We start from the raw sequence: 20,371 nt of genomic DNA, 5'->3' as shown, positions 1-20,371 counted from the left end.
GTGCGGCTTGGATGGGTTGTTTTTCACAGGACGCACTGCTCTCGACCTTTGCCTCTCCCGAGTCCGTATGGGAGTTGCAGCGATGGGACAAGACTGTAACTACCAATTGGATACCACGAAATTGGGGATAATTTTTTTTATGTCTCGCGAGCCGGATTGAAGTGCCCGGTGGGCCGTACTCCCCCCCCCCCCTTGCTCTAAAGGCTAGTTAGTGTCAATGCTCTATGTAATATTGTTGAAAGGTTTACAGAAAGGAACAGACATTTATAACATTTTCCTATATGATGCAATAAACTGAAAATGGGACTTTATTACTTGTTATCATCTGCCAATGGAAACTATGTCATCATAGTGTCAAAACATTAATCACCATAATGTAAAATGAATGTGTGAGTCATTTATATTCATAAAAAAATGCTGCGTACATGATTAGGAAAGTGCATTAAGTAGTTCTCAGAACATTGCTGTAATTTTTGGGGATTGTCGGACTAAATCTTTTTTTAATATTTTTTTATAACCAAAATGTCTTCATTTCCAAAACGTCGCTCTCTTTCTGTATCCCTCACCCTTCCTTCCGCTCACCAATGTGTCTAGATGTTTTGATATTTGAGGACCTCTGTTGTTGACTCCCCACAACCTCTTGTCAACAGAACTGCTGTTGAATCAGCAACATAGTGTTCAATAGACACTTCATCTGGGTTTCACAGACAATAAAATCACATTTCCAAATGACCCGTACATTATGCTGAAACATAGACAGTTATGCTTTAGTAGCCTTAATGTCCATTACCATGCCAACTGTATCAGGGAGTCAATCTTCTTTTGTAGCTCAATGTGTCAGTCCAGGTTTATGAGTAAAGATTTGCTGTTTTCAGTCAGATTTTAAACCTGAAAATTAGTGGCGGTTCAGGCGGCATAAAAACATGTTTTGAAATCCTCTGTTGGAATGGTTTCTCTGTTAGAGGTGTTGGGAAGGCTTTCCAACACTCTCTTTTCATACAGAGTCAGTTTATTTTTCATTATAGTCCTAAGTGAGTCTTTAAATATGAGTTGTGAATTATAATTCCACACCTCCATTTATTTATCATTTGCATGTCAGATTACACATATACTTTATGCAGTGCTGCTCAATTATTGCTGCTCTTTCTTGCTAATTCTTGCTTTCAAAACGGTTTTGGAATATATATATATACTGAAGAAAAATATAAACCAACATGCAACAATTTCAAAGATTTGACTGAGTTACAGTTCACATAAGGAAATCAGTCAATTGAAATAAATAAATTACGCCCTAACCTATGGATTTCACATGACTGAGAATACAGATATGCATTTGTTGGTCACAGATACCTAGTAGGGGCATGGATCTATAAAACCAGTCAGTATCTAGTGTGACCACCATTTGCCTCATGCAGCGCGACACATCTCCTTCGAATAGAGTTGATCAGGCTGTTGATTGTGGCCTGTGGAATGTTGTCCCACTCCTCTTCAATGGATGTGCAAAGTTGCTGGATATTGGCAGGAACTGCACACTCTTGTACATATCAATCCAGTGCATCCCAAACATTCTCAATGGGTGACATGTCTGGTGACTATACAGGCCATGGAAGAACTGGGACATTTTCAGTTTCCAGGAATTGTGTACAGATCCTTGCAACATGGGGCCGTGCTTTATCATGCTGAAACATGAGGTGATTGTGGCGGAGGAATGGCATGACAATGGTCATCAGGATTTCGTCATCTCTGTGCATTCAAATTGTCATCGATAAAATGCAATTGTGTTCGTTGTCCGTATCTTATGCCTGTCCATACCATTCACAACTTTTATTGACAATTTTGATACCTTCTGGAAACAAAGCTCATATTTCAAGGAGAATGGGATCCACCCAAATCATTTGAGTTCCTGGATCCTTTCACAGCATTATAAGGCTGCATTGAAACAATGACTTATCATTGACCCAAGTAATGTATGTGATATCAGTAGAGAGGTATATTTTTGGGGTGATTTAAATATTGACTGGCTTTCATCAGGCTGCCCACTCAAGAGAGAGTTTCAAACTGTAACTAGAGCCTGCAACCTGGTTCATGTTATCAATCAGACTACCAGGGTAGTTACAAACAGCACAGGAATGAAATCATCAACATGTATTGATCACATCTTTACTAATGCTGCGGAAATTTGTATTAAAGCAGTATCCAAATCCATTGGATGTAGTGATCACAATATAATAGCCATATCTAGGAAAACCAAAGTTCCAAAAACTGGGCCTAATATAGTGTATAAGAGGTCATACAATAACTTTTGTAGTGATTCCTATGTTGTTGATGTAAAGAATATTTGTTGGTCCGTTGTGTGCAATGACGAGCAACCAGACGGTGCACTAGACACATTTATGAATATGCTTATCTCAATCCCAGTGGATTGATGATGAATTGAAAAATGGTATGGTTGAGAGGGATGCAGCAAAAGAAATTAGAAGTAATTCTGGCTGTACAATCGATTGGCAAATGTACTGCAAATTAAGAAATCATGTGACTAAACTGAATAAAAAGAAGAAGAAGCTACACTATGAAACAAAGATAAATGACATAAAGAATGACAGTGAAAAGCTATGGAGCACCTTAAATGACATTTTGGGCAAAAAGGCAAACTCCGCTCCATCATTTATTGAATCAGATGGCTCATTCATCACAAAACCCACTGATATTGCCTTTAACAATTTTTTTTTCATTGGCAAGATTAGCAAACTTAGGCATGACATGCCAGCAACAAACGCTGACACTATGCATCCAAGTATATTTGACCAAATTATGAAAGACAAGCATTGTAATTTTGAATTCCGTAAAGTAAGTGTGGAAGAGGTTCAAATTATTTTGGTCTATCAACAATGACAAGCCACCGGGGTCTGACAACGTGGATGGAAAATTACTTAGGATAATAACGAATGATATTGCCACTCCTATTTGCCATAACTTCAATTTAAGCCTACTTGAAAATGTGTGCCCTCAAGCCTGAAGGGAAGCAAAAGTTATTCCCCCTACCTAAAAATATTAAAGCCCCCTTTACTGGCTCAAATTGCCAATCAATCAGCCTGTTACCAACCCTTAGTAAACTTTAGGAAAAAATGGTGTTTGACCAGATACAATACTATTTCACAGTAAACCAATTGACAAGACTTTCAGCATGCTTATAAGGAAGGACATTCAACAAGCACAGCACTTACACAAATGACTGATGATTGGCTGAGATAAATTAATGATAAAAAGATTGTGGGGCTGTTTTGTTAGATTCAGTGCGGCTTTTGACATTATCGATCATAGTCTGTTGCTGGAAAAATGTATGTGTTATGGCTTTACACCCCCTGCTATATTGTGGATAAAGAGTTACCTGTCTAACAGAACACAGAGGGTATTCTTTAATGGAAGCCTGTAACGGTTGTCGTCGGGAATGGAGGACCAAAACGCAGCAGGAATGTGGATGCTCATCTTGTATTTATTTTTAACTAAAGAGAACACCAAAATAACAAACGAAGAAAGCACGAACAACAAAACAGTCTTGTCAGGCACACTCAGCAAAACAAGAAACAATCTCCCACAAACACTAAACCAAACACATACCCATATATAGGACTCCCAATCAGAGGCAACGAGAAAACACCTGCCTCCAATTGAGAGTCCAACCCCAATAAACCAGACATAGAAATACAAAAGACCAGAGACCACATAGAAATACAAACATAGAATATTACCCAAAAACCCTGTATAATAAATCAAACGCCCTACTAAATAAACCACCACACCGAACCACATAAAACAAATACCCTCTGCCCCGTCCTGACCAAACTACAATAACAAATAACCCTTATACTGGTCAGGACGTGACAAAGCCTCTCCAACAAAATCCCCAGGGCAGCTGTCTAGGCCCCTTACATTTTTCAATCTTTACTAACGACATGCCAACACTGAACAAAGAGCTGCATTAGTCTCAGAATGGGTGGCAAGGACATGTTAGTCCTAAATATTTCAAAAACTAAAAGCATTGTATTTGGGAAAAATCATTCACTAAACCCTAAACCTCAACTAAATCGTGTAATGAATAATGTGGAAATTTAGCAAGTTGAGTAACCCTGGATTGTAAACGGTCATGATAAAAATATATTGATACAACAGTTTCTAGGATGGGGAGAAGTCTGTCCATAATAAAGCGATGCTCTGCATTCTTAACAGCACTATCAACAAGGCAGGTCCTACAGGCCCTAGTTTTGTCGCGCCTGGACTACTGTTCAGTCGTGTGGTCAGGTGCACTAAGAGGGACTTAGGAAAATTGCAATTGGCTCAGAAAAGGGCAGCACAGCTAGCCCTTGGATGTACACAGAGAGCTAACATTAATAATATGCATGTCAATCTCTCCTGGCTCAAAGTGGAGGAGATATTTTATTTGTGAGAGGTATTGATATGTTGAATGCACTGAGCTATCTGTTTGAACTACTGGAACACAGCTCGGACACCCATGCATACCCCACAAGACATGCCACCAGAGGTATCTTCACAGTCCCCAAATCCAGAACAGACTATGGGAGGCACACAGTACTACATAGAGACATGACCACATCAAGTAACTCATGCAAGCAGTAAAATTTGATTTAAAAAACAGATAAAAATACACCTTATAGAACAGTGGGGACTGTGAAGAAACACAAACACTGGCACAGACACACATGATAAGGCACGTACTCTACACACACGTACACATGGATGTTGTATTGTAAATATGTGATACCCAACACTAAATGTATTGGGTAAAGTATTATGAAATGTAATGTCATGTAATATTTTTAATTGTGTATAACTGCCTTAATGTTACTGGACCCCAGGAAGAGTAGCTGCTGCCTTGGCAACAGCTAATGTGTAACGCTCGTCGTCGGGTGATAAGGAAGCGGACCAAAGCGCAGCTGGGAGCGAACACATGTTTATTTAGACACAAATAAACACGTTACCAAAACAGACAAAGAATAGACGAAACGTTAACTTGCTCAAACAAAAGAGGCAACAACCCACAAACATCGTGGGGGAAAAGGAACTTAAATGTGATTCCCAATCAGACTTCACAAGCGACAGCTGTCTGATTGGGAAATCACCCCCAGCCCAACATAGAAATAAAACACAAAGAAAGGCTATAACCAAAACATAGAAAATAAACCATAGAAATGCCACACCCTGACCAAAATAGCAGAGTTCACCTGGTCAGGGCGTGACATAATGGGGATCCTTAATAAACACAAATACAATGTTGACATTAGCAAACCGGTCACCCACACAACGCTACACGCTGTTTGCCATCTGCCCGGAACAGTTGAAACCGGGATTCATCCGTGAAGAGCACACTTCTCCAGCATGCAAGTGGCCATCGAAGATGAGCATTTGCCCACTGACGTCGGTTGCAACACCAAACTGCAGTAAGGTTTAGACCCTGGTGAGGACAACGAGCACGCAGCTGAACTTCCCTGAGACGGTTTCTGACAGTTTGTGCAGAAACTCTTCGGTTGTGCAAACCCACAGTTTCATCAGCTGTCCAGGAGGCTGGTCTCAGACAATTCTGCTGGTGAAGAAGACGGATGTGGACGTCCTAGGCTGGCATGGTTACACGTGGTCTGCAGTGACTCTACCTGAACTGGCTGGATATATGCACACTCATAGGTCTCTATCCACACACAGACACACGCTCACACACACATAAATACACACACATTGTTGCACATGTACACACACACACACATACACATACCCACCATATACACAGGCGCTACTTTTCTTTACTTTTAGTATTATATATCCTGAAGCCTAGTCACTTTACCCCTGCTTACACTCCCCTATGTAGTTTTTTTGACAGTGAAGCTAAAACTTTTGATTTGGCTCTACACGCCTGCAATTTGGATTTGAGATTTAACGTTTTACATGAGGCGACAGGGTATTTTCATACATATGTTTTACCGTTTAGAAATTAAAGCACATGATGTATCTAGTTCCCCCATTTGAAGGTGTCATAAGTATTTTGACAAATTCACTTATAGTGTATTACATTTTGTCAAAGGTTTAGTATTTGGCCCCAAATTCCTAGCACGCAATGATGCATTTCAGTGGCGGTGTCACGTCCTGGCCAGTAGAAGGGTTAATTGTTATTGTAGTTTGGTCAGGACGTGGCAGAGGGTATTCGTTTTATGGTATTCGGGGTGGTGTGTTTGTTGTAGGGGATTTGATTTGTGTATTCCGGGGTTTTTGGGCACTGTTCCTTGTTATGTATGTCTATGATTGATCTAGCTGTTGTATGTCTATGTGTGGTCAATTGGGGTTGGGACTCTCAATTGAAGGCAGGTGTTGTCCATTTGCCTTTGATTGAGAGTCCCATATATTAGGGTGTGTTTGTATGTGTCTTTTGTGGGGAATTGTTTGTGTGCACTGCGTTTGTTTGAGCCTGCCACACTGTTGCCGTTGTGAGTATTGTTTTTTCAAGTGGATACCTTACATGTTTATATCAGTAATAAACATGAGTGTCCACAATCCCGCTGCGCCTTGGTCCTTCTCTCTCCCATACGACATATTCGCCGAAGAGTATGACATTTTCTGTGACAGGCGGTCGGCCGTTTAAGAGGAGGGAGGATGATACATTTTTTTATGAGCTTGGCCTTATTTCTATTACTGCATATTGGATGACTGTCATTCATATTCCATTTACCCAGCTCAATGTAACATCAATAGGTTTAGGCTATTACATGACGCTAGAATGTTCTCTTTACCCATCAGGAGGTTGCTACAACCTAGCATATGAATGAAAGTTTACACCTAGGTGATCAGATTGACAGAATTTTTTTGTGATCAAGGTGACAGACAGTGACACATTCAATACTGCTTTGCACACTCTTGCCTGCATCTAGCTGATCTATGGTGTAATGGTTTGTCAAACAGTTGCAAATGTGAGTTTCTATTGGACAAATTCAGGTATTTTTATCCCTGTTTGGTTCTGTTTAAGAAACATTTTTCCACAGAATCGGCAGAATGAATACACCCCTGATCTCACGTAAACACAGTTCACTTTCATAGCAGCGACATAAAAACAGCATGATCACTTTGCTCGTTGTGTATATATATAATTCCTTCTCGCAACTATCTACGTGCTCTCCTCCTCTCAGCTTTTGCCATTGCTTGTGGACTTCAGTGCACAACACATCAGCTGTCTGTGACCAGGCGAAAAAACCTTTCCAAGCCAAACCTTCCTATCATGACTGCTAAACGCTTCACACAGCCTTCACCATTGTCACGTCATAGTCAACACAGCTACTAGAACAAATGCATTAGTGAACCTGCTACAATCATGCAATACAGTGTACAGTCAAAAAGCAGCTTAGCAGTTACACCGGCAGGCCCCGGTGGCAACAAATTAATAAAACCTAAAGCTTACCTTGACTTGGAAAAGTTCCAGTGTTGGATAGCCATAGCCAGCTAGCTAACATAGCATCCCTCTCTGTTTGAGCCAGGTGTTTAAGTAGGCTAAACTAACTAGCTGCATTTCTAGCTAAGTGAAAGTGAATTAATTTGTTAAAAACTGTTCAACTATTGTCTTTCTCGCTCTTTGAGTCAACTACTCACCACAATGTATGCACTGCAGTGCTGGCTAGCTGTAGCTTATGCTTTCTTTACTCGATTCATTCTCTGATCTTTTGATTGGGTGGACAACATGTCAGTTCATGCTGCAAGACTCTGATAGTTTGGAGGATGTCCTCCGGAAGTTGTCGTAATTACTATCTAAGTCTATGGAAGGGGGTAAGAACCATGAGCCTCCTAGGTTTTGTATTGAAGCCAATGTACTCAAAGGACAGAGCTAGCTGTGGTGCTACCCTACAGAGTGCAGCTGAGACTACTGTAGACCTCCATTGCAAAACAGTGTGTTTTAATCAATTATTTGTTGACGTGAATATATTTAGTGTAGCTTTATCTAAAAAGGATAACTTTTTAATGTTTCACTATTTATTTTTATGAAATTCACTGAGGAAGACGGTCCTCCCCTTCCTCCTCTGAGGTACCTCCACTGATTCATTTGCAGTTTGTTTTGGTTGCCTCGGATAATGTTATGCCCAATAGAAATGAATGGTAAAAAATGTATTGTGTCATTTTGGAGTCAATTTTATTCTAAATAAGAATAGAATATATTTCTAAACGCGTATATATTAATGTGCATCCTACCATGATTACGGATAATCATGAAGAAATTGTGTTTAATGATGAGTGAGAAAGTTAAAGAGGCATAAATATCATACCCCCTAAATAAATGCTAATCTCTCACCATTACCAATAACAGGGGAGGTTAGCATTTATTTTGGGGGCATGATCTTTGTGCATCTGTAACTTTCTCACTCATGATAATCACAAAGGCCACCATAGGAGAGCTTTTTAAGGTAATATGCAGATTTTTTCAAACAATTTCATAGGTGCAGATTTTCATAGGTGCTTAAAATATATTGATCAAAGAACAACAATAATAACAAAACATTTTGAAACATTAAGACTAATTTCAGTGGCAAATTTTTGTACACTGATACTTTCTCCTATTTCTGTCAGGGTTATCTGTCACACCCTGATCTGTTTCACCTGTCTTTGTGATTGTCTCCACCCACCTCCAGGTGTCGCCCATCTTCCCCATTATGCCCTGTGTATTTATACCTGTGTTCTCTGTTTGTCTGTTGCCAGTTCGTCTTGTTTGTTCAAGACAACCAGTGGTTTGTGTCTTAACGCCTGCTTTTTCCAGTCTCTCTTTTCTCGCCCTCCTGGTTTTGACCCTTGCCTGTACTGACTCTGAACCCGCCTGCCTGACCACTCTGCCTGCCCCTGAGCCTGCCTGCCGCCCGGTACAGGTGCCCCACCTCTGGTTTACTGACCCCTGCCTACCTTGACCTGTCTATTGCCTGCCCCTGTTGGAATATTAAACTATTGTTTATTCAATGTGGTCTGTATCTGGGTCTTACCTTCATACTTGATAGTTATCGCTTAACAACTGTCATTACATTGAATCACTATGCCATTTAATCAGTCTCATTTGGCTGTATCACTGACATTTCAATGCACACTAGAGAGCATAAGGGCTTTTTGCAGTGATACAGTGATACACAAACGAGGTTCAAATACAGTATTCCATCCACACACAACAAGAGTATGTGGACTCGTAGTCGGCTTTCCAATTCATCCCAAAGGTGTTCGATGGGGTTGAGGTCAGGGCTCTGTGCAGGTAAGTTAAGTTCTTCCACACCGATCTCGACAAACCATTTCTGTATGGATCTCGCTTTGTGCGCAGCGGCATTGTCGTGCTGAAAGAGGAAAAGGCATTCCCCAAACTGTTGCCACAAAGTTGGGAGCAGAGAATCATCTAGAATGTCATTGTATGCTGTAGTATTAGGATTTCTCTTCACTGGAACCAAGGAGCATAGCCCGAACCATGAAAAACAGCCACAGACCATTATTCCTCCTCCACCAAACTTTACAGTTGGCATTATGGTCAGGTAGTGTTCTCCTGGCATCCGCCAAACCCAAATTTGTCCGTCGGACTGCCAGATGGTGAAGTGTGATTCATCACACCAGAGAACGCATTTCAACTGCTCCAGAGTCCAAATTCTCGACACCACTCCAGCCAACACTTGGCATTGTGCATGGTGATCTTAGCCTTGTGTGCGGCTGCTCGGCCATGGAAACCCATTTCATTAAGCTCCCAACGAACAGTTATTGTGCTGACGTTGCTTCCAGAGGAAGTATGGAACTCAGTGGTGAGTGTTGCAAACGAGGACAGATGATTTTTACATGCTACGCGCTTCAGCAGTCGGCGGTCCCGTTCTGTGAGCTTGTGTGGCCAACCACTTCATGGCTGAGCCGTTGTTGCTCCTAGACGTTTCCACCAGGGGCGAAAATCTGATATCAACTTTGGAGGGGACAATTACATGAAATTTTCTCAAGAGCAATTCCTGAGGGGGACACCAAAAGTAGTGCTGTAACACATAGCCTACATTGTAATATGGTAAATGTATATTGAGGAACCAAAGAAATAAGGTGTTTGCCGTACTCCTAACTACCGGTACCCAAAACTACACAACTAATCACAACAGCAATACCATTGCCTTTAAACTGGTGACTGAACTAAGATTTGTTAAGTTGAGAGTGGGGGTATCCATGGCATTTTCCAATTAAGTTCCTATTTTACAAGTAAAAAAAATTGAGAACCTTTCATAATGTTGCCAAACAAAGACTCAACAAACTTACCTGAGACTCCCTGTGTCTGCCAGTCTGTCCCTGCATATCTGTCCCCAACTCTGCTGTCTGAGTGCCATCTGTTGCCTGCTCTGCCTAATGACATCATTGTGAAACATTTCCATTAGAATTTAATTTCTTTCTTATGAACATTTTATCAACTAGTCTTTGAGATATTAGGCTACTAGGGTTCTTACTATGCGTTTTGGTGTATTGAAAAATACTCTGATGTCCGTCTTTTATTTTTCTGCCATTTTTCTACCTGGCTGGCTTGCTTGCTACACACACAGTGTGTAGGTTATTTACAGTAGGAGATGGGCTTCTATCATCTTCAATCATTCAATTTGGGCTTCGATCTAAAAGGTAGCTAGCAAATGTGAAACGGATTAAAATGACAAGAGTTGACAGCTGTATGAGTTCACCATTTACACAACATATGCTGCAACCTTTTGTAATTTTAATAGTTTGTTTCATATTGGCTGGCTTCCAACAATAGCTGAATTTGCAAAGCTTGCGAGCACCAATTCAGTTTCAGTGGTGTTTGCTATAATCTTTGCTACCCGGGTTAAATAAAGGTGAAATAAAATAAATAAATAAAAGTTCACTTGCGACAATTTAGCTTTTGCAACGAGACCATTAAATATATTTAAGACAATGGTAGAAGAGAGTGTAGTTCTGTTCAGTTTGGATTTCAGTTTATCGCTAACCTTATCACAGGGACTTTGAAGCACTAACTTACATCATCTGCATGCTGATTCCATCTTTGACGACGCCACATAAATGGAATATGTACCAGCTAGCTTAATAGTTAATATTTGCGCGCTAGCTCTGCATATTCAGCTAGTGTGTGTGCGCGATTGACTGGATTAACCTCACGTCAGTTACGTGCATTGAGTGCCTTTCAGACAGTAGATACAACCTCTCTGTTACCTAGCAAGCTAAGGAACTGGCAGTGGATCAAACCATTGTGAGGCAAAGGGTGGGAGGGTTGCAATCTTTTGAAACTTAAAAACGCGCTATTAAGTGTCTATAATCAGCACAATTGCTTTCATTGCATATTATTAATATTATTTAAATTACATAGTTATGTTTCAGTGATATATTGGGGGGGACAAATCATATTTTTCCCAGGATGGGGGGGTTGTGTGTCCCCCGTCCCCCCCGGGATTTCCGCCCCTGGTTTCCACTTCCCAATAACAGCACATACAGTTGACCGGGGCAGCTCTAGCAGGGCAGAAACTTGACAAACTGACTTGTTGGAAAGGTGGCATCCTATGACAGTGTCACGGTGAAAGTGATGGAACTGGGTTAAAATAATGATTATAAACTGGGTGGTTCAAGTCCTGAATGCTGATTGGCTGACAGCCGGGGTATATCAGACTGTATACCATGGGTATGACAAAACATTTATTTTTACTGCTCTAATTACATTGGTAATCAGTTTATAATAGCAATAAGGCAACTTTGTGGGTATATGGCCAATATACCATGGCTAAGGCCGGTGTCCAGGCACTCTGCAATGCGTCGTGCCTAAGAACAACCCGTAGCCTTTGTGTATTGGCCATATATTTGTGTGTTTTATTTTAGGATAAAAACACACACAAAAACAAAGCTAAATGAAGCCACATTATTTTACATTCTCCCTTCATGGCTGATTTCTTTCTCATAGGCTACCTCTGTAGAAAAGGGATTCAATCCAGCCACCAGCCTTACTTTCTCTGTGCACATTGTGCAATATCCAGTACATTTCTCTCTCGCTCAGAAAGGTGAAAACGTCATGATTGTGGTCAGGCTATAGCCTATGTTAACAGGCAACGCATTGTGTCAATGTGTCTGTTGGATAATATCATGCCAAATCATATGCAATGATCAGTTTTATATTCAATGATTTTATTCCAACTATAATACTAAATGGGCTACAAACAAATGTTAAAGACATCCCGGTGCGCGCTAGTGGTGGATATTTTTGTCCCATACCACCCATTGCAATGCGACTTCACTAAAAAGTAGCGTAGCACATGAACCCGAACCTATGCGCCAAGCCTGTTTGATAACGGAGAAATCACTGCATCCTCCTCCACGAGAGCAGACACGGACGAATGTAGTTTTACAGCTGGGGAAATATTTATTCAGAACGAAGCTTTTATTTCAAAGACATCTTTCGTATTCGTGTTTCTGCCTCTCTTAACAAGGTTGGAAGATATCTATGGAAATCACATTGATTCAGAGTTTCAAAACTAAGTCAAGTGTAATGGGTTTATTGTAGGATTAACTATGGGAGTTTATATCCCGGAATCTAATACAAGCTCCAACTTCACTCCCGGCAGCGACTCGGCCACAGTCCACGAAGCTGGAGCGGCTCTCCCGGGCTATATGATTGTGATCCTGGCCGTGCTTATGATAACTCTGGTAGTCGTGGTTGTGGCTGGTAACGCACTTGTTATCCTGGCTTTCATTGTTGACAAGAGCCTAAGAAATCAAAGCAACTACTTCTTCCTCAACCTTGCTATTTCAGATTTTCTTGTTGGTGAGTAGTCTGCCTGCCTGCCTGCCTGCCTATCTATCTATCTATCTATCTATCTATCTATCTATCTATCTATCTATCTATCTATCTATCTATCTATCTATCTATCTATCTATCTATCTATCTATCTATCTAGTAGGTCTCTGTTGTGGGATAATGCCAATGATTTGTTCATTTGCGTAGTTACAGTATATAAGACACTGTGAAGTGCCATCATAATGGATGATACTTGTGGAAATATATGTTTTTTGGAAATTATCTTTGAAAGTTCATCATAGCAAAGGATTTTTAACTGATTTATACAGCTCTTAAAATAATTCATGATGGTTCCTGAATGCAAATTGAAACACATCTTTGGCCATTATTTATACACACAATTCTGCCACTTGCCAGCAGGCTTGTTTTGAAGTTACTCAGCTGTGAAAATTTATTCTGGCATTGATTATGGAGCTATGCAATCATTGTTTGGGGATCAGTCTGTACACAGTGTGTATCCTTGCAGGTGCCTTCTGCATCCCTGTGTACATCCCCTACATCCTGACAGGCCGCTGGATGCTGGGCAGAACTCTCTGTAAACTGTGGCTCCTCATGGACTACCTGCTGTGTACTGCCTCTGTCTTCAACATCGTCCTCATCAGCTACGACCGATTCCTCTCCGTCACCAGAGCAGTGAGTATAGAGAGCCACTGTACCACACGAAGGCATGCATGGACAACATGCACCCACATACACCCAAGAATGCAAGCATGCACACACATTTGCACGCGTACACAAATGCGTTTTCAAATTTAGCTACTGTATGTTTTACTGTTCATGTGTCCATCCTTTCCTCACTGAAGAGGTTCACTAGGCCTGTTACCAATACAGAGATCCTGCAGAATGGGTTGACAACCACTGGCAGTAGGACTTTAATGTCTTGATGGGATCCACAGTGTTGGGGTGGCAGTGACTCTGAATGAGCTCTGTTGGAAATCCAGACTGAGTGGGTTGGTCCTTGTGGACCAGCGTGCTACTCTCTGACCTTTTGTCTGCTTTTGAATGCTAGATAAAGTATCCCTGGATATTCTAGTCTGAATACTAAACTGGACAATGGTTCACCTACCTTGCATTCTTGCCTGTGAGTATGCAGCTAACATTGAACGTTATCTACATATAGGGCTCTATTCAATCCGTATCATGGAAAATCATCAGTGTGATTGAAATTTAAAGGCAATGTTCCCACGTTAGCGGAATCTGCATTCACGGTAAACGCTGCAGATGTCGGCTCAATAGGAAATTACCTTTACATTTCTAGTGCGCTATCTGTAACACTTCAGCGATACAGATTGAATAGAGCCCATAATTTTGTTGCCCTGTAAGGGGCACTATTCTAATCATGAATACAGCCCAGTCTCTCACTATCATTCATCTGAAATGCTAGTTTTGGCAAATTAATATTGTTCATGACAGAGTTATGAACTAAAAAGATTAACGTTTCTTACATGGGACCAAGACTCTTACCAAAACATTTTGGACAGACTACGCAACAACAAATGGCGCCATGTTGTGATCTAAGAGGGGCTTTTGTCACTTTGTAACTGCTATAGCTAATTTCCTTCTGGAATTCATACTGAACAAAAATATGAACAATTTCAACTATTTTACTGAGTTACAGTTAATTTAAAATACATTCATTAGGCCCTAATCTATAGATTTCACATGACTGGGCAGGGGCACCGGCATGGGTGGGCCTGGGAGAGCATAGGCTCACCCACTGGGGAGCCAGGCCCAGCCAATCAGAATGAGTTTTTCCCCACAAAAGTTTGTTATTACAGACAGAAATACTCCTCCGTTTCATCAGCTGTCTGGGTGGCTGGTCTCAGTTGAACCCGCAGGTGAAGAAGCCGGAGGTCCTTGACTGGCGTGGTTACACATGCTCTGCATTTGTGAGGCCAGTTGGACGTACTGCCAAATTCTCTAAAACGACGTTGGAAGCGGCTTATGATAGAGAAATTAACATTAAATTCTCTGACAACAGCTCTTGTGGACATTCCTGCAGTCAGCATGCCAATTGCACACTCCCTCAAAATTGAGACATCTGTGGCAGTGTGTTGTGTGACAAAACTGCATATTTAAGAGTGCCGTTTTATTGTCCCCAGCACAAGGTGCATCTGTGTAATGATCATGCTGTTTTATCAGCCTCTTGAGATGCCACACCTGTCAGATGGATGGATTATCTTGGCAAAGGAGAAATGCTCACTTATCAGTATCTAGACACACCCATGACAGAAAACAAAGAGCTCTATTCAATCCGCATTGTGAATGTTCAGCTTTACAGCATGATTGAAATTTAAAGGTAATGTTCCAGCTTTAGCGGAGATTGCATTCACGGTAAACACTGCATATGTCGGCTCAATCGGAAATTACCTTTACATTTCTATCATGGAATCTGTAACACTTCAGCGTTACAGATTCAATAAAGCCCAATAGAGCCCAAAGTCAAGTTGTTCAGTTTCATGACACAGCCTGACTCTCATTCTCTTCTGGCTTCACTGACACACCATGGAGAAAAGGGCCCTTGAACCCTATTACCGAAGGAAATAATACCTTTCCCATATGTCCAAATAATGCCTCAGGTGCTTAATGTGTGGATCCAATAAACATCTACAAATTGAGAGATATGTATGGATTATGCAGATTATTACTTATGTATTATAATTATTTTATGATTGTTATATATGATTTTATTGTGAAGTATTGTATGGTCTTTTTTTCACTTCACCACTCTACTCACAGGTGAAATACAGAGCCCAGCAGAGCATGACCCACCATGCTGTGGTAAAGATGGTGACTGTGTGGGTGTTAGCCTTCCTTCTCTATGGCCCTGCCATCATCTTCTGGGAGCTGGTCGTGGGCAAAAGCATCGTCCATGCCGATGAGTGTTTCGCTGAGTTCTACTGCACCTGGTACTTCCTATTCAGTGCGTCTATGATTGAGTTCTTCACCCCGTTTATCTCTGTGGCCTTCTTCAACCTGAGCATCTACCTGAACATCCAGCGGAGAAACAAGAGCAGGGCTATCCGTAAGGAGGACACCAAGGCACGCAGCGACAGGGGCAGTCTCAGGGACGGGGGTGCTGCCTTGACTGTGTTTTTGACTTGCAAGGCATCATCGAGCAAGCCAGCTGCTGTTTCAGCTGTGATAGAGAAGGACGAGGAGCTGTCGCCGTCCTCCAGTGGGGAGCCTAGTAGCGGACACACCTTCATGCAGAGTAAGAAGGGCCCCACTTGCAGGATCACTTCCAGGCCCCTTCAATCGCCCACCGGGCCCTCCAGCAGGAGCTCACAGGGCTCCCGCCTCTCCCGCGACAAGAAGATTGCCAAGTCGCTGGCCATTATAGTGTGCATTTTTGGGATCTGCTGGGCACCATACACCCTATTGATGATAATCCGAGCAGCCTGTAGTGGGCGATGTGTGGAGCACTACTGGTACGAGATTACTTTTTGGCTCTTGTGGCTGAACTCTGGTATTAACCCTTTCCTGTACCCTCTCTGCCACAGCAGCTTCCGAAGGGCTTTTGCTAAGATATTGTGCCCCAACCGGCAGTCTGTCCAACCTCATATTGAGACCCAGTCTTGCTAGTAAGACAATGTATGGCTGGATGAGAGTCATACTGGAGTGAGAAGACTACTGCAAATGGATGTGGATTGTCAAACATTCTGGATGTTGTGTATTTCAAATTTCAGCCATGAATAGGACTAAGAAACCCTTTTTTAGTTGCTCACTATAAAAGGGTATAAAACATAATGAAAAAAGTGATTACTGATATCCCTATGTTTTGTTTGAGATACATCAAATCCTTCTTTACTACTTTTTCCACGTCACTTCAGGCTTCTTTTCATTGAAAAGTTTCAAATTCTTAGTCAGAAAAGTCTGTATAGCCTTCTCCCGCTAGAATGAAAGATATGCATCTTCTAGTGATCTATTGATAGGACAGGCACCTGTCAGTCACAAAGCGAGTGATGACAGGGAAACTGCTGGTTTGTCAGTCTGCTGTCTATCCCACCTCTCAATACCTGTGTTAATTTTGTGTGCTGTGGTTATCACGGAGGAGGGAGAGCATGATGCTTCTTTATCTCCTGTGAGCGAATTTACACGTTCCCATGTAATTTAAGTGGTAACGATGAGTTTAAATCCACTTAATTATTGTTTTGTGTGTATTTATTTTCTTTCGCGTGTTTCAACTTTCGTATATCCAGACATGGAGTCATGGCGCATAGGCTATTTATTGTGATTTGATTGACGACCGAACAGCAAGTGTTGACTAGTTTATAAACCTGTCGAACTGACTGAATAAAGTCAATCTCCAATATCCCTTTTCTATTCATAAATCATACAACGTAGTTATAAGTCCATGGTATCGCACCATGACAAATAAAACAAAGATCTTGTTTGTATTTTTGGAAGGTGGCCCATGTACTCCCCCTTCACACAGGTGGTGACCCTTGTGACCTAAATAATTATTGTACTATTTATAAACTTTCTTGCCAAGCTAAAATATTAGAATCCTTGATGAATTCTCAGCTAAGATCTTTCTTATCTTTGAAGTGTATTCTAAATCAGTTGGGTTTTAGACCAGGTCAAAGCACAATCTCTACTGCATACCTAGTTATACATTATGTGGTTAACTGCATGGATAAAAGGCAACATTATGCTGCCCTCTTCATTGACCTGTCAAAAGCTTTTGATACTGTTGATCACTCACTGCTAATGCAGGGCTTTCCTCAATTGGCCTAGACCGGGCTGCATGTAACTGGTTAAAAAATTACTTGACAGATAGAACTCAATGTGTATTTACTGATGGTGTTAAATCAGGTTTCCTGGATGTTATGAAAGGTGTCCTGCAGGGGTCAATTCTGGGTCCTGTACTTTTTAGTGTTTACATTAACAATATCTACTTGTCTGTAAAGAATGCAGATGATACTGTTGGGTATGCTATTGTCCCCACGGTTGACCAGGCTCTATCTGAACTACAGTCTGCCTTCATTGTATTACAGAAAAACTTTATTGACCTGAAATGAGTATTGAATGCAGGTAAAACTAAGTATGTGTTGTTCTCTAGAGAGCATAAAAATAACTCTGAGGATTTAAGCATATGTACTTTGGATAGTATCCATATTGGTTGTGTCCCTGCTTACAAATATCTGGCCATCTGGATAGATGAAAAGCTGTCTTTTAAAAAGCATTTTGATGAGTTAGTTAAGAAACTGAGAATAAAAATAGGCTTCTTCTAGAGAAATAGATCCTGCCTCTCACTAAATAGTAGAGAGCAGATTATGCAGTCGACATTCCTATCGGTCCTACTGTAGACTATGGCGACATCATCTATAGGAACACATCTGCCACTTCATTAAAGCCGTTAGAGGCAGTTTATTGTGCACTTCGCTTTATTACCAGTGACAATTTTAGTACTCATCACTGTATTCTCTACCAGAAAGTTGGTTGGCCCTCTTTGATGTCACGTAGGTTGATACATTGCTATCTTTGAATTTTTAAAGTACTTTTACAAAAAGTCCCACTGTACCTAACATCTTTACTCAACTTTAGACATACAAGTTACCACACCCGGTCTCAGGGATGGTTAACTCTGGGAATTCCTTTGGTCTCTACTGAGTTAGATAAATCAGCTTTTAGTTTTCTTGCACCTTATTTGTGGAACAATCTTCAAAATATTCTTAAATGTGATGTTTTGGTGCCTCTAAGACAATTCAGAAAGCTGATTGAGGACCTTATTATTGATGAATGTGTTTGTTTTTTATAACCGTGTTTTTCTTTCTGCTTGCATTTTGTATTTATACTGATGTGTGTATTTTCTGTAATTCAGGGCTTGTCTGTAAAAGAGACCATGGTCTCAGTATAACTCCCTGATAAAGGTTAAATATAAAATTAAAAAATTTGTAGGATTCAAAGCCCATGTCCAAGACTTGCCAGTGACCGGTAAAGTGACTTGTCAGTGTAACCTAGTGATGGGTTGTTTGCGAAATAACACCTCTTTTTTAATTTATATTTTAAGTGAATGTCGAGAACCAAATCGCATCAGTGAGAGAGCGTTCGTTTCATTCCCTAATTTGCATACTAGTAGGCTACTACTGCTTTTTAGCAATTATCTGGAGATAAATTATGAAAACATTCAATGAAGATGTTGAATCCTCACTGCAGGAACAATAGGTAGTGGGGAGAGGTCCAAAATATGATAAAAGAAAACAGATGGAAGATTTGCAAAGCTAATGATACTTATATGGTATTATTAAAGATGTTGATATAGGCCTACTGATTTGATTCATTTAAGTGCCTGAAAATGGAGTAGTAAACTGCTGTTTTCTGTGTAGCAAAGCCCATGTTTAACACCTGCTTCATTCTTCAAGCATACCTGTATTCATTGACGCCTGTCTTTGTGCACCCCAAATTTTATACAATCTGATGGGGGGTCTGAGGGTCCTCCCCCTGAAAATGTTTTGCAGTTTTAAAACCATTTTTCTCCAATTCTATATTGTTTCTCAACAGGGTATCAATGTTTTCTTGATAGAACACAAACATTTTCTTAGGTTTTTGCCACAATAAACTAACGAAAGAGTAGACTAGATTAGTTTTTTTCTGACTAGATCACTAATCTAACGCCTTCCCTTTAAAGTCCCACCCACAGTGATTGATTGACAGGTATGAAACCCAACCAACTCTGTGACTCACAAACATCCTGCCCCCTCCCCTGTCAGTCCCAACCACAGTTATTGATTGACAGGCCAAACTGTTAAAGGGATAGTTCACCCAAATCACAAAATAAAACATCGGTTTCCTTAACCTTTGTGTCCACAGCCACAGAGCCAATAACATACATCATTTGAAGAACAAACATAATTGTGGAAATTCATATTTTGCAGTAAAACTGTAAATATGAATTTCATCTCAGGAGAAGACAGGTTTAATGTTAAAAAATATAATTGTACTTAGAAAATAGTCCTGATCATATAAGCCTAGGCCTAGACGATATCAAACACAACTAACAACACACTGACTTCATACATACATTAAGGTCTTTCTAATCTACTCAATACCACAACTAATTTGACCAATCTGGGAAGTAAAGTTGTTAAAGTATTCAATGATTTAGCTGTGTATTTCAGATGGAATCAAGGCATTAGAATGTACCAGAGGCCACCAAAATAGAGCTAATTCTGCTATTTTCTTCCCCTGTTTGACTGGCCTCTTCTATTTGTCTGGCTACTCCATGGAAAACACTGCTATCTATGTGCCAAGTCTGAAACTTTGACTTTTTTAGTGTAAGAACCAAGTGCTTGTATTTACATATCAAAGTGAATTAATGTAATTTACGTCTACTTGTTCTAGATATATATTTTGAGATGTTGCTACTCATAAGGATTTTGGTATGAATAGCAGAGGTGCAGATGTTCCTAGGGCTGGCAGGAAATCTCAACTCTTACTAGTGCTTTATGTCTGACAATTATAGATCTGAATGGTTCTGGTATACTTGTAAATGTTCTATGTAGGAAAAGATGTTCACTG

General features: G+C 40.6%; 1 protein-coding gene across 1 annotated transcript; it reads left to right on the top strand.

Annotated features, from left to right (window-relative positions):
• Window positions 1–12,372: 12,372 nt before the first annotated feature.
• LOC115192466 (histamine H3 receptor-like) lies at window positions 12,373–16,617 on the top strand. Its single transcript, XM_029750991.1, has 3 exons — window positions 12,373–12,814; window positions 13,314–13,480; window positions 15,587–16,617. The coding sequence occupies exons 1-3, from the start codon at window positions 12,562–12,564 to the stop codon at window positions 16,430–16,432; spliced, it is 1,266 nt and encodes a 421-aa protein (XP_029606851.1). The 5' UTR covers window positions 12,373–12,561; the 3' UTR covers window positions 16,433–16,617.
• Window positions 16,618–20,371: the final 3,754 nt, after the last annotated feature.

The sequence above is a fragment of the Salmo trutta genome, chromosome 4, assembly GCF_901001165.1.
Source record: "Salmo trutta chromosome 4, fSalTru1.1, whole genome shotgun sequence".
NCBI classification, from domain to species: Eukaryota; Metazoa; Chordata; class Actinopteri; order Salmoniformes; family Salmonidae; genus Salmo; species Salmo trutta.
The sequence above is the reverse complement of the archived record's forward strand: the minus strand, read 5'-3'. Positions and strand labels throughout refer to the sequence as shown.